The sequence below is a fragment of the Sciurus carolinensis genome, chromosome 12 (genome assembly GCF_902686445.1).
Source record: "Sciurus carolinensis chromosome 12, mSciCar1.2, whole genome shotgun sequence".
NCBI classification, from domain to species: domain Eukaryota; kingdom Metazoa; phylum Chordata; class Mammalia; order Rodentia; family Sciuridae; genus Sciurus; species Sciurus carolinensis.
The window spans coordinates 78571767-78589665 of NC_062224.1; the positions used below are offsets into that span (position 1 = coordinate 78571767).

Below are 17899 nucleotides of genomic sequence, written 5' to 3' on the forward strand. Positions count from 1 at the left end.
TTGCTCAATCTGTCCTACCTTATTCAACAGCACCACCATTTGAAAGTGATGCCAAAATCTAAGTCTTCCTCAATTTTCTGTGCATTAATCTCTTTTCAAAGTTCATCAGTTCTACCTATAAAATACATCCTAAATCCAGACATTTTTCCATGACTAACACACCTAGACATCTTCAGTAGCTTCCCAATGGTCTCTTTACTTATACTTTCTACTCCTTACTTGTCATGTATTAGCAGCACTATTAGGTTTTTAGGGTCACTCCCCTGCTTAAAACCCTCTTTTAGCTTCTCGTGATGTTTAAGATTAAATACAAACCCCTTACCATGGCCTGAAAATCCATACAGGATCTGGATACCACCTGCCTCTCCTACTTACCTACCCACCTACCTCTCTTATTTTGAGAGAGTCCCTAGGTTAATTCATTACTTACTTCTACAGTCATACTTCTTTCAGTTCCTTGAACATGCAAAGTCTTGTTTCCACCTCAGGGCATTTACACTTCTCTGTTCTGTAACTGTGACCTTCCCCTGATCTATGTTCTCCCTTCTTTTCATCATGTTAATCTTCTCTAAATGTTATCTTACAAGCCTTACCTGCCTATTCCATCTGAAGACTCTCTGACACTGACCCATATATTCTCTCTTTCACACATACACACACACACACAAAATCATCATCATCATCATCATTGTATTCTATGTCTTCACAGCATTTAGCTACCTAAAATTATTTTATGTTTATTATATATTTCCCTTCAACCCCAACATTATAAGCTACATAAGAGCAAGAAAGGTTTCTTACTGAATATGATATCCCACACAGTGCCCAACACGAACCATTTTCTAAAGTAATCAAATATACAAGAATACATAAGACACAAAGGAGAAAATTAAGAAGAGAAATTCATCCCCTACCTTTATAACCTATAGGCATTCTATGGGCTTTTGGTTTCCATCAACCACACAAGGACACCTGGTTACATTGATATGGACCACTAAAACTGCTGTCTGACACTGCTACATTACACATGACATTGGAACCCAGAAACCCCTACGACCCATTCCAGGAAACAGTAAAAAGGTTACCAGAAGACACAATAAAGTAGTCACAGATGCCAATTTTAAAAAAAGAAAAGAAAAAAACAACTCCCACTCAACTCCAAGGTCTTGGATTTATATGTTGTTATGAAAGGAATGGAAATGTTCTAGTTTCACAGTCCCAGTAAGAACTAATTTCTAATATAACCTTTCTCTTCAGATTTTAGACTCCTCTATTCATCCCAAGTCAAGAAAAGTTAAGAACAGCCAGGGGGGCTTGTTTAAAAGAAAAAAAAAAATAGGGACAATGCCAAACAACTCAGGCAAAACTATGAAATAGGTACAATCAGTCTTCAGTGTTCTATAAATAGTCTGCCCTTGGCATCTCAAATCTTCCTCTTCTGGACACGCTCTAAGACTGTTCTACTTCCGCTTTTCACCCACTTAGCCAACCCTCTTCCTCATAGCTATCACATTGTCTTGGGTATCATGCCTTAATTTTCTGCTTTCCACTGTGAAAGTGAAACAATTGGATACACTGTGATAATGTGTTTAGATGAGAATGCTGGAGGACCTTTTCCTTCCCAGATAATGTATTCTGAAATGAATCTCTAAAAATTAGATGGATCCTAATTTAACAAATGCCAAGCAGGGAGAAACCCTGGAACACTTAGGAGAGAATTTCAGAAGAAGCAGGTTCTTTTGGTGTCCTTCAAATCAAACCAAGCACATTTGTATACTCTATATACAGATATCAAAAAATAGTCAACCTCACTTACCAGAGAAAATTTAAATGACACTGAACTACAATTTTATTTACCAGATTAACAGCAGCAACAATAATAAAAATCCAAAAGTTTAAGACACTCTGACAGCTTTGAGTTCATATAAATTTTGGTGGAAAAGTAAAATGAGACAATCTATGAGGTGAGGAACTTTGCAATTTTTAATGCAATTATATAATTCCCCTTGAACCCAGCAATCTTATTTTCTCAGAATCTATCCAAAAACAGACCTCCACTAATAAGCAATTATTCATGAACAAAGGTATGCACTGACAGTATTTTAATAGGAAAAATTTGAAAACATGGCAATTTCCATTAGTGGGAAATTAAGTGAATAAATTATGATGTTCTCATACTGGAGAAGAATGCAGAGAGAAAAAAATAAGATCTCATCCTATTGGTATGAATTTAATTCTAGGACATAAGCTTTAAAATAATCCAGATACAAAACAATAATAAATAATATGCCACCTTTCATAGAAAGGAAAAGAAATAAGAATATATATATACTAGAAAACAGTGGCCTAGGCAAAAGAAAATAAGAAATTCAGACTACAATGAGAGCAGAAGAATGGAAAAAAAGAGGATGGATTCAAAATATATTTTGCAGGTAGAATTGACAAAATTTACAAATAAATGTAGGAAGTATAAGAATAAGAGAAATATAGGAAGATTCTTAAGTTAGGACTTAGCAACTGGGTAAACAGTGCTATTAATTACCAGAGACTGAGGAAGGTAGCGGTTCATGTTAGAAAATCAAGACTTCCATTTTAGACATGTCAAGCTGTCATTCTAATAGACATCAAGAAAGAAATTTCGAGTAAGTAGTTTGATAAAAAAGAAGAGTTCAAAGACAGTCCATAGCTGGATTTATAAATTCACAAAGCATTCAAAACAGTAAAACTACATAAAATCAAAGAGAGGGAAAAGATAGAATATGAAGTAAATTGAGGACCAAATCCTGGTCTATTTCATATTTACAGGTCTGATGGAAGGAGAAGTCAGTAAAAGAAACAGAGAAGAAATAAACAAGTAAAAAAAAATTGTGTAATGTCAGAAATATCATTTTATCAGAATTATTGATACTAATTCTACTTTACCTAATCATATGCTGTAATTTACAAAAGTCCACCTTAAAATGCAAAAGCTTTAGCCCTCAGTCTTAATTCTAGAAATATTTAAATACTTATGCAACATCCACTAGAATAAGACACTGCACTAAATTCCAAGGAAATACATATAAACAGAGATTCAGACACTTTTCCATAATATGGTTACAGAGTGAATAATTTTTTTCTAAAAGTTTAATCATAAATCAAAACTCCACAGAAAAATGGAAGGAAGTCAATAGGGTAAACTAATGCAGAGAAATGTGGGAAATATACAGAGATGTGGGCAAAGCATATTCTGACAACTATCTGGCTAGGAATGAAGACAGCAATGAAGAAGTAAGAGTGTATAATGAAATCAATATTCTTATATTTTGTGTTCTCCACTGTAGCTTTCCGCTTCCACTGTAGCCATGAGAGACCCGCTTTGTAGCCATGAGAGACCCGCTTCATACTTAGTTTCCTTCCTTCTAGAGGTCTCTATTCTGGTCTTGATTCTCCCCTCATCTGACTATGGCTTTAATAGCTTTTGATAACAATCTGTATAGCAGCTTCTTTTGCTGTCCCACCAAATAAAAAGTTTTTAAAACTTTCAGTGGGACAAGGTAATAACTAAAAAATTATTTAAAACATTTACAGTAACTCTGGATTAAAACATGAGAATACAGGACTAAAAATATTTACATAGAAAAAAACATGTACCAATTTTTCCCCCGCTTCTTCCCCTCCCTCCATATTAGGTAAGAAGCACAAATCTGCATAAGAACTGACTTCAATCTCCTACTTGGAGGTACCAGAGGAAAGGTATAGATAAGCTACATGCTAACAAAGGAAGATTGTATTTAAATGAAAAGTAATTGTAGGCAGTGACACACAGATATATTACATGACCATGTCAATAATAGCCACATAAATTCACCTAAGAAGGATTAAACATTTTTTTCAACTCTGAAAAATCTAACATTTTCAGAGCTGTCAAAGACTTGCTGAGAATAGGCTGACATTTCCTTGAAATGCCAATCACACCCATGTATCACTAACACTGACACTGCTCGGAAACCTCCTCCAGGTGAAATATTAGGGTGAGGAGAGTTGCTAGCTGACCAGACCCAAGAAGGTCAGGTGAATTTTCAAGAGATGCAAGAAAAAGAAAATGCTCCAAGTTTAAAAAGAGACAACAGTGGTAAATTTATGAGAATTTCTTTCCCTGGCCTCCCCAGGTCTATCTCTTCCTTTCTTCACACCATTTCACAGATTTGTGATTACTTCTACAGAGTTGTGGGGACACCCAATGTTCTCCTGATTCTTCCAAATCTGGAGAACACCTGATTCCTTGCATTCCACCTAATTACTGAATTACCTTTCCTGGGGCCACCTTGTTGAACCACCCAGTTGTCTAAGGAAGCATAGACAGTTGTTCGTGTCATAGGATGTTGTGGTCTTTGGATATGTTCCCGATTTGAATTTCAACCAACTCCTCACATCTCTCTGATGGGGCACAGTAATAGAACAGAAGTCAATGGGAGATCAGCATGCACTCAGATTCCAGATTCTGAAAGGGAACAAAAATCAAACCCTCCATTCTTTGCCTCTTCACCATGTCTAAAAATCAATATGCTAGAAACCAGGCTTTATCAGTCCAACAAAACTAAATATAAAGCAGCAACTCTCAAGAGCCACAAAGTAACCAACATGTACTTTATGTATGTTTACATCTATAATACAAATAACAAACATTAATATTTATTAAATGTTATGTCTTAAAAACCCAAATTATCTGCCATCTCACAAAAAATTTATTGTGAACTCTGTTTATTTAGTATTTAAATATCTTTACAGAGTATTGACTTACCTTTTCTAATACAGATAAGTTCATGTACTCCACAGGTTCTCTCTCCACCTATTTAAAAAAAAAAAAAAAAAGTTTATGAGGCATTAAAACCACAGAAAATAGCCTGTGCTTGACTATTACAAAGAACCATTTTAAATTAGCACCTAGAAATGATCTTGGAAAAAAAGTTCCCTAATTCTTCTCTTTAAATTTAACTAAATTAGGGCTGAGGTTGTGACTCAGTGGTAGAGCACTCACCTCACACATTTGAATAACCAGGTTCAATCCTCAGCACCCCATAAAAATAAGTAAATAAAAATAAAGTTATTATATCCATCTACAACTAAAAATTTTTTTAAAACTTAACTAAATTAATGTGATAGCCTGGCACTTGGAATTTTCCTGAACAATCCAGAAATTAAGGCCTTATAAAGTTTTGCAATGAAGATACTTTATTCAAGCATGGTATTTTTGAACAGTAAGCCTCTCAAGCAGAAATCACATCACCACTTTTCAAACCCCTCTTCGTATCCTCTAGAAGGAAAACTGCAAGGAAGGGCCCACTTTTGCATCAGCCTCAACACACATATAGGTAAGTCATTACAGACAGGTAAATCCTGTAAAGGTATTAGTTATTTTTTATCAGGTATACTCACAGGGTATAAAGTGGAACATGACTATTCCCATTCTCCAGTTACCCGCTCTTAAAAATTCATAAGACAAATTCGTGATGATGAAAACTAACAAATTTAACCCCCCCAAAAAACTGCTTTGACATTTTTTTTGAAAGATGTATTAATGTTTCATTTTTAAAAATACCTACCTATTGGGTAGGAAAACACATACACAAAAGTTCACAAACTAATCATGTTCTATGCAAATTAGTTACCACAAAACAGTGTGCACCTGAGTTACCACAAAACAAGGCAAGAAAGAACTTGGCCAGCATTCTGGAAGTCCCTTAAGTAACTTCATAGGTACTATCCTATTCTCCAGAAGTAACCACTCTCCTGAATACTAACAATACAGCTTAGTTTTATCTGTTTATAAAATGTATATAAATAGAATACTGAGCAGACATTTTTGAGTCTTGCTTCTATCAATATTTAGAAGATTAATCCATTTTATTACTTGTGGTTGTGATTCATTCCTTTTCATCACTATATAAAATTCCACTGTATATATACATACACATGCACACATGCCTGTATATATTTATACATACATGAACTTCAATTCATAAACATTTGGACTAACCTAAGTTTGAGTTGGTTATAAATAATTTTGCTATAAACCTTTTTAACTTGTGTTAAAAATAAGTTATTATATCCTTGAAAATTGCTAAGGGAGTAGATTTTAAATTCTCACCACAAAAAATGAGTAGGTGATGTGACAGATAAGTGAATTATTCCACTATGTATACATATATTAAAACATATTATACCCACAAATATATACTGATTATTCTAATTTATTTTAAGACTAATTTTATTAGTTACTATGTAAATACATATTTCCTTCACATACAAACATGTCGATTTAATGTAGGTTCAACAAAATCTTCTATAGTTCTGTGCATGTAAGATTGAATCATTACATTATAAATTACTTTAAAACTTCATATAAAAGTAAAATAATCTAATCATTTAATTCATTTCAGAGGCTTATTATGAACAGTTCAGTTATAAGAAATAGAAATATCTTACAGCAATTACACAAGAAATAAAATACCATTATATCCACTAAAGATAAAAGTAGGTCATCTGAGAAGCAAGCTAATAAGCTAGAAAACAGTATTTCTATCACTAAAGTAGGTTAGATCTACAGTCTAACTTGGCTGCAATAATGCCATTGTTTCCTTCTTATCAGCAATATAGGACTAATCACTATCAGAAAGACAGACTTAGCAAGAAAAAGTACCTGACGTTAAGCTATGATTATAAAAGAATTATTATCCAGCAAACTCCCAGGGTAAAATACAGTATTAATTGGAATATTATCAATGAGCAACCACACATCATTTGCTGAAGGGCTAGAATGAAATACAGCTATGAAAATTGAAGAGACACCAAACAAATAAGTGGATACTTATCAAATTATAACAAATTTTCAAGACATTGGAAGAATCAAGTAATTACAATAACTACAATACTGATTGAGGCCCATGATGTTCTTAGGTTACTTAGAAATACTTCTTCTATGTGGTCATTAAGGTATATTCTCTAGAAGCTAAAACTGGTAACTTAGTTTGAGTTATGCACTTTATCCATGTAACCAGGGTGCAATTTTTAATATGTGCAATTAAAACTAGGCTCTCCCACATATTTAATATAAAATGGTTAAGTTTTACTATCAATCTTAAATACAACAGCAGTTTTTACAAGGCTTAGTATTAATAGTAATAAAAAACTATGATATGACAGTGAAAACTATCTCCCTTTTATAAGTATTTAACCTTCTATATTTAAAAACCTCACAAATTTTAAAAAGCTAGTCAAATAATTACTATATTTGTCAAAGTACCCATGAGAATCACACAACTAATATAAGAAAAAACTGAACTCAAAAATAAAGTCGTCTAACTCATTATTTTATAGTATCAAATAACTAACCCAGACACTAAAGGTAACTAGTTAATTGTTAATGAAAAAAAATTTGAACATTATGTTTAATACAGCTGAGAAAGTAAAAACTGGGCTGGGGTTTAGCTCAGCAGTACATCTCTTGCCTAGCACATGTGAGGCACTAGTTTCGATCCTCGGTACCACATAAAAATAAAATAAAAGTATTGTGTCCATCTACAACTAAAATTATTAAAAAAAAAAAGAAAGTAAAAACTGTTTTTCATTTTTCTGAAAAAAGAAAATTAGAAAATTGTTTTCTAATCTTCTAAGGAATTTAAATAGAAGTGAATTTTGCAAAAACTTTTCAGAGGTAATATTAACATTGCTTTTGAAATAATCATCTAAGCAACATGGAAATGAGCAATAGAAAATGACAAGCTTAATCAGTTACCATCTTTTCCCTCAGGCAAACCAATGTAGGAGCATAATATAACCTGGCATAGTCCTCTATAATTGGTGGGAAATAAGAGGAAACAGATGTGCGTGGATGTGCACAAATACATATTTTTCCACATGTTTACAAGGGAAAATGTGTAGCGATGTTACAATCCCATTGAAATAGATCCATGAGACCCTGTCTCTACATAAAACATTTAAAAGGGCTGGCGATGTGGCTCAATGGTTAAGCACCCCAGATTCAATCTCTGGTATCAAAAAAAAAAAAAAAATAGATCTGGGTATACAAAACCACAATTTAGTTCCTTTAAGTGTCCTTTTCAAAATTCACTGTATTTTTATCTATTATGTTCTCACCATTATCCTAAAACACAAAAATTTACAGATTTACTTATTTCTTCTTGGTCAAACATGGAAAGTCTACTGTAGAAATATGTTAAATTTCATCTCATTTAAAGATTCTTCCAAGTACATCCATTAAAGTACACATGGTCTTTAAGTTAATCTTCACTCACACATTGTTATAGTTAATTCTTATGTAAACACCTATTCTACACATAATGAAGATGAAATTTTAAATATCTCCTATTAATGCTGCCAACTACCCTCAAACAACTTAACTACTGACTTCTAGACACATATTAATTTTGTCCCTAATTAAGCCATTCATTCAAAGAATATACCAGTTCTGGTCCCTAATTTAAAATATAATGTTGTAGAAAGATCATGAATTCTGAATTTAGCAAGAAGGAACTCTGAAGTCAGCATCACCCAGTACCATCTTTGTAACTTTATGCTTGTTACTTAATCTGTAGGGTAAGAAAAAAGTAACTAAAAGCCAGGTATTGTGGTATGCACCTATAATCCCAGAAACTCGGGTAGCTAACACAGGAGGATCACAAGTTCAAAGCCAGTCTCAGCAAATTAGCAAGACCCTGCCTCAAAATTGTCCCAAAATGAGGGGCCCTGGGTTCAATCCCTAGTACCACAAAATAAAATAGTCATTTGTAAAGTGGTAATAAAAATAACTGCAGGACAGAAAACAGGTTCCATCTTGCATGCTGATTTTCATGGGTTAGCTGCTAGAGTCGGAGCAAAGGGCAGTGTTACCCAGGATTTTGAAACTAAGTCCACACTGATTTAAAAAGCAAAAAGCAAAAAACAAACAAACAAAAGAATCCTTCATTAAGCAGATGACTACTACAGTTGAGAGAGGGTAAAGTCGTGCTAACCACAACTGAAAGATTGGCTATGTGATGAATGGCCCATGATGGACACTAATAAAGGTTAATTCCCTTAGCTTTCCCAGCAAGAATATAAAATTCAAAGAAAACTGAAGAGTTCAAGCCCAGCAATCAAAGAAGATTTCTGTACGATGTTTTCTTCTCTTTTAAAGCATCAATTATCATTGAATATCAATACTCTTCTGTACAAATATTCCAAAATAAATGTTAACCTTCTGGGGCTGGGGAGATAGCTCAGTTGGTAGAGTGCTTGTTGTGCAAGCACAAGGTCCTGGGTTCGATCCCCAGCACCACACACACAAAAAAAAAATGTTAACCTTCTCATACTTAACTTGTTCTCTTTCTTAAAATTTTCCTTAAAAAACAAAAACAAACAAAACCTTCAGGCCTCCAATCCTCTGGAGTTTATCCTCCCAAACTGCAATCACTTTGGTTTTTGTTGTTACTCTGCAATCACTGTAGAATTAAAAGTCTGACTCAATCAAGTTCTTTCTACACTTTTTGTAAACTCAAAACTATAGTATTTATATTCAAATGTAGCCTGAACTTTAAGGCACATACTCATCTCCACAACAGCATCACATAGAATAACCAAATAAAACTCTATTCACGACATGTCTTATCTTAGAGTACTTCATAATATGTAAAGCATGCTCAATACAGTATCTTATTTGATCTACATAAGTTCCTATGCATTTATTCAATAACTTTTTCTATGAAATATAAATTTCATATTATAAAATTAAATTTACTATTCACTGATCCATTTCCAATCAGTGTGCCACTTTTTATTCAGTTTGCTAATTAGGTTTTTGACTATTAGAAACTCATTAACATAACACAATAAATCCCTGAATAATATGTGCACACACACATACTCTCTCTCTACTGAACTCAATTTTCTAGTTAAATGAGAATAAAACAAAATCTTTTTGTTGTGACTACTACATCAGATTAATTTTTTAAAACTACAAATATGCATTACTAAATTTGTAAACTCAGAATACTGAAGATAATACTTCATTACATCACCTCATGATGACTCAAAATACTACTTTGAATATCTATCTAAATACAGTCCTAAAAATGTGAAAATAAGAAATTGCTGTGAATATACATAAGGCTCTTAGAAGTTTATTTGTAAATAAATCCCTAGTAACAGTTTACTGTTTGTCACTATTTCATCCTCCTACAAAACAGTAAATTGATGCTTTCAATTAATTAAGTTATCACTACATATATAAAATATACATATAATCATTTTACTCAGAAGCTTGAAATATTCTACATATAGTAGTTTGTTCAATCTTACATTATTGATATACAGCCTCTTGGGGTGAAGTCAGTTAAACAGAGATCAAATCTAAAAGGAAAATCTACTATACTACTACATATATAGTATGTACAAACATAATCTTTCAAAGAAAGTAATAATGCAAACAGTATTACCCAACAAATTGTATAAATTAAGCCAACATATGGTTCCCTCTGCTTTCCCCATTGGTATGCACTGTTGCATTCTATTATCACCTTAAAGCAATCAAAAATATAAGACAACAATTTCTCTTGTGTTTGCTACTTGTTTCTAATTTGGTTTAGTAAGTTAGAAAAGGAACCTCAAGTAAACTGTAAATTACTAAAAAGTTACCTCTAGAGGTCTCTGAACAACCCCATTTAAATGTACAAACATGTCTCAAGTCTCTATCAAAGATTAGAAATTTGGAGGCTGGAGTTGGAGCTCAGTGGTAAAGTGCTTGCCTAGCATGTGCGAGGCACTGGGTTTGATCCTCCGCACCACATAAATAAAATAAAGATATTGTGTTCATCTACAACTAAAATAAATTTTTTTAAATATTAGAAATTTCATCTTTGCTACAAGTCAAAGTATCACTTTTAAGAATATCCTTGATTAAACTGAACTGTAATTCGCCCAGAAATAAACTATTCAATAAATCATCTCGCTCTGCTACAGAGGGTGTATAGGTGTGACATCCTAATCACACTGACCCTATAGGTATATAATAAGGTTATCTCTCTAATAATATAACAGAGAGAACAAGTAAGGGGATTGATGTTCTCCTTCAAGACTAATAATATAACATGTTTCCATTGGTTTTTTAAATTCAATTTTTTAAATTAATTTCCATTGGTTTTTTAAATTCAAAATGGCTTCTGAAAACTCAAATTCTGCCTTAAAAATCTGAGGGTCAAGAAAAGCCTTAATGACTATCTCAGAATTCTAGCAACAGGTCTAAAATATAGCATATGTGGAAATGTGTGGCAAATCACAAGCTGCACTATGAATAAAAGGTATATATGTACACATACATACACAGTTCTTTCCAAACTTCTTTTACAATTTTTAAACTGCTTTCCAGAGAGGTTAAGTAGTTAAATTAACTACTTTGGTATACCAAGCTAACAATAAAGGTGCTCATTTTTTACTTCCACAAAACATGCTGCAGAGTCTTCTGTTACTTTTATGAAAGATATGGAAAAAAGCAGATTGGATGAGGAAACAGGTCAGACATTAAGAAACAGTTTTACCCTAAGGTTTAAAACATTGAGATTTGCATTTTACAAAGACAATTAGCACTAGTTTGGAAAGTGAATTGGAAGGAAACTGAAGACCAGAGATAAGACTATTTAGGAAACTAATGGAAGTCTCTTAATAAGGGCATAAACTAAATAACATAAGCACCAAGCAAAATAAATTAGTTTGAGGTGCAAATTATAACATAGGGTTGATGTCCAAGTTTCTAACTTGAATGTCTGGTTATTTAAAATGCCACTCAGCTGGTAAATCTGCATGAAGTGGAGGAGTATGGAGGCGATATTTGGTGGCTGCAATAACAACTGTGGTTTAGGACATTCCTATGTTTTCTGCTACATATTTTGGATCAATGTAGGCCAAGTGAAGATACCTAGCTACCATATGGAAACACAAGTCAGGAAAATTTAGTGTTAAAGATATGCATCTGGGCAATGGATGGAATCCTTGAATACATAATCTTCAGAATGTCACAAAACAATTCAGGAAACATGTGTTGAGGACATTATATTCAGGTACTATTCAAAATTTAAGGAGTACTAACATGAGTAAAATATTATCCTCTAGGAATTTACACCTGCGCTGCGAAAACAAATCTATAAACAAGTGATTAAAAAATTGTTCGATGTGTGCAGGAAGTATAAAGCAGATGATGACAATAAGACTGAGAACAGAAACACAAATAACATGAGGTCAAGTAGATTCAAAGAAGACTCAGGGCCCAGTAGTGCATACCTATTATCCTAGCAACCTTGCTTCCAGAGGCTGAAGCAAGAGGATGGCAAATTCAAGGACAGTCTCAGCAATTTAGCAAGATCCTGTCTCAAAATCAAAAATAATAAGGACTGAGTGCAGCTCCTTGGTAGAGCATCCTCGGGATCAATTCCCAGAACCACAAAAGAGAGACAGAGATGATTAAGGACTACGTTGTCAGGAGTAAACATAAAAAAGCAGAAAATTAGTCAACAATGTAAGACCAACAGAGGCCAACACTAGAAGAGTTAATATGCTGGACAGCAATTACATGCTTTGACAGGCTAGGTAGAACACAATTCCCAACATGGTATCACCAAAGAACTAGAGTAACAAGAAGGATGTTTAAACTATTCACTATTTCAAAATACCTTTTAAAAATTGTACTTATAATTAAGACTGGACTAAATTCATCACATCTGAGTGAAATTATGTTAGTTCAGTGTACTAACATCTTATATGGTATCATCATATATTTATTTGAGGGCCTGATTAGTTGTTAAATGTGTGACTTATAAGGAAGAAATCAATGATATTTAGAATTAAACTGGTGCCATAAAATAAGGGTTCCACAGAGGAGGAAATAAAGGTGAATCTTCATACTTAAAAGTTTAGACTCAAGGTCCAAAACATTGGGACAGAGTATATTAACTGATAGATATGACCTGTTCTTCAATTAAAAACATTGGTAGGTTATACAAAGGACTAAAGACACATAACTTGAGAATAGTCCAGGTAAAACCTGTGCTTTTTGTTGATTATAGCCTCATCTTGAGCCAACATGAAGCTCCAAAAAGGCTATTCTAATATTAAGTTACATTAATAAGATTATGCATAATTTAAGGGGTGATATAAAAGTTTTAATGCATCCTATTCAACAGTACAACTGGAATGGAATAGCCCACCGTTACAGTCCAAATTTTAAAACAGTATAGCTCCTCCAGAGGAAGGACCTGGATAGTATGTCTAAAAAAGAAAACATTCTATATTTGTTTTCAAATGGTAGAGAGGATGCTGTGTAGACAGAGAACAGAGGACTTTTAATTATTGTTACAGAAAGCAGAACCAGATGGATAGACACAAGTTACTGAATGGCAGATTTTAGGCCAAATACAAAGACTTTCCAAATATAAAAACTGTCTCCAAACCAGTGTTGAATCCATCATCACTTTTTAAACAATGGAAATAAGATTCATCTCTTGGTATTCATACTACATTACAATTGCATGTTTAAAATTATCAGTCCCCCTTCACTAGAATGCTAACTTTTGAGGAAAAGATTGTGGTATTATTCACCTTTATGGACCCATGAAGTTTAGTACAGAATACTATGTACAGCTACCATACAATCAATGTCTGTTGAATTAACAGGTGAATGGAGCAGCGATGTTTCAGCATTCAGAATCTCTTTGTTGAGAACAACGTTAGATGTTTACATCTGAAAAATCTTAAAATTCTCAGATGTTCCTAGTGCAGAATCTTCATCTAGAGCTCACTTTATATAGGGATGATGTGTATTAAAAAATCTGCCTTAATAAGTGATAAGAAAGAAAGTTTAACTGGACCTGACATCTTTTAGATATACTAATACAGTTTATTCACCTAACAAGAAAAGACATAATTGGTTGATCTTTATACCACAAAACCTAAACAAATGCTTAAGTATAAAAATATTTATAAGAGTATCTCAAACAGATAAGAAGAGCTTGGGGGTATAGCTCAGTGGTAGAGTATGTGCCTGCATGCATGCCACCCTGGGCTCAATCCTCAGCACCAAAACAAAATAATAATAAACCTACAGAAGAATCTCATGAATATGAAGATTTTTAAAATCTTGTTCTTTAAACACAGAAGTAGTGAGCAGAGCAAAATACCACCAGTTTACATGAAAAAGGAATCAGTAACATTTAACTTCTAAAGGAAAGAATGGACAAACTAAAAAAGAAAAGAAAAGAAGAAAGAAAAAGAAAAGACCATACATATCTGAATGCTATCTAGCTAATCTTTTCCTCACGTTCTGGACAAATCTTCTTACCTTCACTATTTTACCACTAACTGGATGAGAAAATATACAACATAAATCAGTAGATTTGGTCTCCTTATTTTTAAGCTCTAGTAAAAAGCATAGTGAGGAAGAGTAGTTGAAAGTACTGCTCAATATAACAGCAATATCAAAGGTGAGAGGTAAATCTTACTTGTCAGTAGATCTTATTCCCCATCATCCTATCAAAAGTAGATATTTGAAACTCTCTGAATGTGTATCCTACATAAAGTAGGTACTTAACCTCTTAAATGAAATAAACAGTTCCATTAATTTTGGAGTTCACAGGATCTGACACAAACTCCCCAGATATGTGTGCTATTCTAGTGATTTGTCATCTATATGGGAAGCCCTGTGAAAAGTTTAACTTAGGAGGAACACACATTCAATGTACACAAGTAATGATACAGTTATAGGCACCTTGCACATCAATTCAGATGAGTATATACACAGGGAAATTTAACAAGTCACTTGCACTGTTTGAGTTAACAGTGAGGTAGGAGCTGGAAGTTGCTGTAGGTTTTCACATAAATATCCTAGATGTGATATTAATTGTCACAATATCGTCCTTAAAAGCAAGACAAAATATAGACACTTATTCCAGTTCCATGTTTTGGAACAAGAGAAAAGTACACGTTAGTGCCACCTACTTATGTAGGAACTTAACTCTTAGGAAGCTACTTTTTAAAATATGAGTACTGTTTGCAGGATTCTAAAAGTGCACTAGTTGTAAAGGTATATTTACTTCTTCATTGAGAAAAGCCGTTTTCAGTGTTAAACGGGAAAAAAAAAAAAAAGACATTTGAGGAAATTAATGTCACCCCAAATTTCCTGGTATCCTACAACACCAAAGAGAAGAGTAATGGATGGAAAGAAAAATCAGTTCCAGAGCAGGGGTGGAGAAGGGTCAGAAAAGGGGGAGTAAAAATGGGCTCAGTCTGGCACGAAGGCAGGTATCTCAGGAGGTTTGTTGGGGCGAGCGTAATGGGAGGGGTGCAGCTCGAGCCCGTACCCTCGCTCCTCCCGGCCCGTCCCGCCGGGTCTGCAGGGCCGCAGCAGAAGCCCACTTTGCTGGGCCCGGAGGAGGCGGCCGCGACCCGGTACCTGCGCTCCGCACCCGCGCCCCGGCGCGCGACGGCCGAGACCCCCTGCACCGCGAGGGCCGGGGCGCGCTGGCGAGCCAGGTCTGGCGTTCCCGCCGCGCCGCTCCGCCCACCCGCCTCCCGGGGCGCTGTTGGGACCCCTGCGCCTCGTGGGCTAGCCCAGGCCCTCAGGAGACCGCCCCGTCCGCACCTCGGCCTCCCCGACCCCTCCGAGCCCGCGCTGGCTGGGCGTTCCCCTCCTCGCTCACCACCGTCAGCCTCCACTTACCCTCAATCGCCATGATGTGCTCGCCATGGACCGCACCAACTGGATGGCGGGGGCGACGGGCGGGAGGGCGGAGGACCAGCCGAGTCCGCTAGCGGCAGGGACGGGCCCGGCCCGGAGTCGCCGGGCTGCGCGACCGCGAGGGGAGCCGCGGGCGGGGCGGGAGGGCGGGGCGGGGAGGGGCCCGAGCGCCCGGAGTGCGGGTGGCGGAAGAAATGGAACCTTCCCGGGGCCGCCGCCGCCGCCGGCGGCACGTGACGCGCCCCGCCCCCAGCCCGCCGCCCCCACCGCGCCTCGCGCCGGGATTCAAAACAGGTGCCGGGGCCGGAGAGCCGCGCCGGACCCGCCGGAGGGGCGCCGGGGGGTGTGGACGGCCCGAGCCGGAGCCTCCGGGAGCCGGGACCACGCCGGGCGCCGGCTCCTTGGTTGCTAGCCCCATCCGGATCCCAGGAGGGAGGGGAGGAGGAGAGGATGTGGTCAGGACCATGGACAGGTCTCTGTTAAGTAGGGCTCTGGGATTCCACCCAGTAACTCTCGGATTTGATGATGTGAAGGTCTCTTTTGGTTTTGTTCTCCGCTGTGGGACAGAGACAGCTAGTTGGCACAAGGCAAAGAAGAGAGAGGGATTCTGAGGACATGCAGATTGCTCGCGCGTGATTTCTCTCTCTCTCTCTCTCTCCCCCTCTCTCTCTCCCTCTCCATCTCTCTTCCTCTCCCTCTCTCCCTCCCTCCTTCACACAGACACACACACACACACACACACACACGTGCGTATGCACACTTTACCCCTCAGCCTCGCTCCTGATCAGATTTACCACCACCTTCAGCCTTGTGCCCCCCCACCCCTTGGGAGTATGAGTTGGCGTTTGTCCACCCATTGTAAACACCCATTTGTGGCCACACAAGAGTAGGGGTTAGATTTTTTTTAAGGGGTCCTGGAAAGCATACCGCGTGCAGGTTTGTTCTTTTTCCACTTGCAAATCTAAGAGCATTGTGAACAGTCACAGTCCAACCCTCAGCAGAGTAACAATTGACCACTTAATTTTTACTTGAGCTACTTCAACCATTCAACTGTTTACCCACTCTCATTTTCATTTTGTACTTTCAGGGCGTTGACAATCAAGGGCATAAACAACATTGAGGAACAGGGAGTTAGTAATTCTCCCGTGTGAGGAAAATGATAACTCCTAGGGCACCTTAGCTCTGTTAGGGACTGACACAAAGAAGAAAATATTTTGCACTTATGTAAGTGAGGTTGGACTGTAATCTAGAGCAGAAACTGTCTTTCATTGCTTTTACATAACCTCTCCCTTAGTCACATGTTTATGTTCAATAGACATTCTTTTATTAGTTCATTGAATATCTGTTGGAGCCAGGCACTGTGCTGAAAACCTGACTACAAACAAGAATTATTATTAAAGGATCTACCTCAAAAACTCAAAAATGTCTATAGTTCAGGATAGGAAACTTAATGGGTGTATGTATTTTCACTATATCTGTAGGATTCACATAAAATATGTGTAATTAATAACATTTCCCCCAGGCAGCCTATCTTAAAACAGTCTTGAACTCTGTGTAACCCAATTGTTCAACCTTTTTAAGAATTTCATATTGAAAGACAGAAAAAAATTACATTTCATTACCAGTTATACAAGTTACTGTATATACGATCAAGTTAGAAGAGCTTTCATAACCCAAGTTAATATCACCATAGTATGCTCAGAAAATTTATATGGGGTGGCAGGGAGGACTTTAGTGTCAAACTTGTCAAATCTGGAAACTTAAGTCACAGCTGCTCAGTATTGTTGACATTTCCTCCTTTTGATTAAAATGCATGATTCTCCCTACCATGTTGTCTTTAGTGAAAAACAAAAGCTATACTCTCCAAAAATTAGTTGGAAAATATCTGTGAGACTAACATTAGAAAATATTATATGAATTACCTAAGCTTCCCAACATTTCAAATAGTTTCTGAGTTTGATTAGCAGCTGCTATTGTTAAGATGTGGTTTGTTCCTGCCAAACTCATGCTGAAAATTACTTGCCAATGTAACAGTATTGACAGGAGGTAGAGCCTTAAAGTGGTGTTGGGTAACAAGGGCAGTACCTTTGTGAAGGAATTAATGCAGTTCCTACCAACCTGGATTAATTATTGTTAGTT

General features: G+C 36.3%; 1 protein-coding gene across 2 annotated transcripts in view; it reads right to left on the bottom strand.

Moving 5' to 3' along the window:
• Positions 1-15880, bottom strand: part of Syt14 (synaptotagmin 14) — a 231520-nt gene extending 215640 nt beyond the window's left edge. Inside the window, exons 1-2 of one of the 2 annotated variants that reach the window (XM_047521303.1) lie at positions 15743-15880; positions 4784-4831 (exon numbers count right to left, since the gene is read on the bottom strand). In XM_047521303.1, coding sequence (XP_047377259.1) covers positions 4784-4831; positions 15743-15755 — 61 coding nt within the window. In that variant the 5' untranslated portion in view covers positions 15756-15880. Of the gene's footprint in view, positions 1-4291; positions 4420-4783; positions 4832-15742 lie in introns of those variants that run through there. The other variant, XM_047521302.1, reaches the window with a different exon arrangement.
• Positions 15881-17899: the final 2019 nt, after the last annotated feature.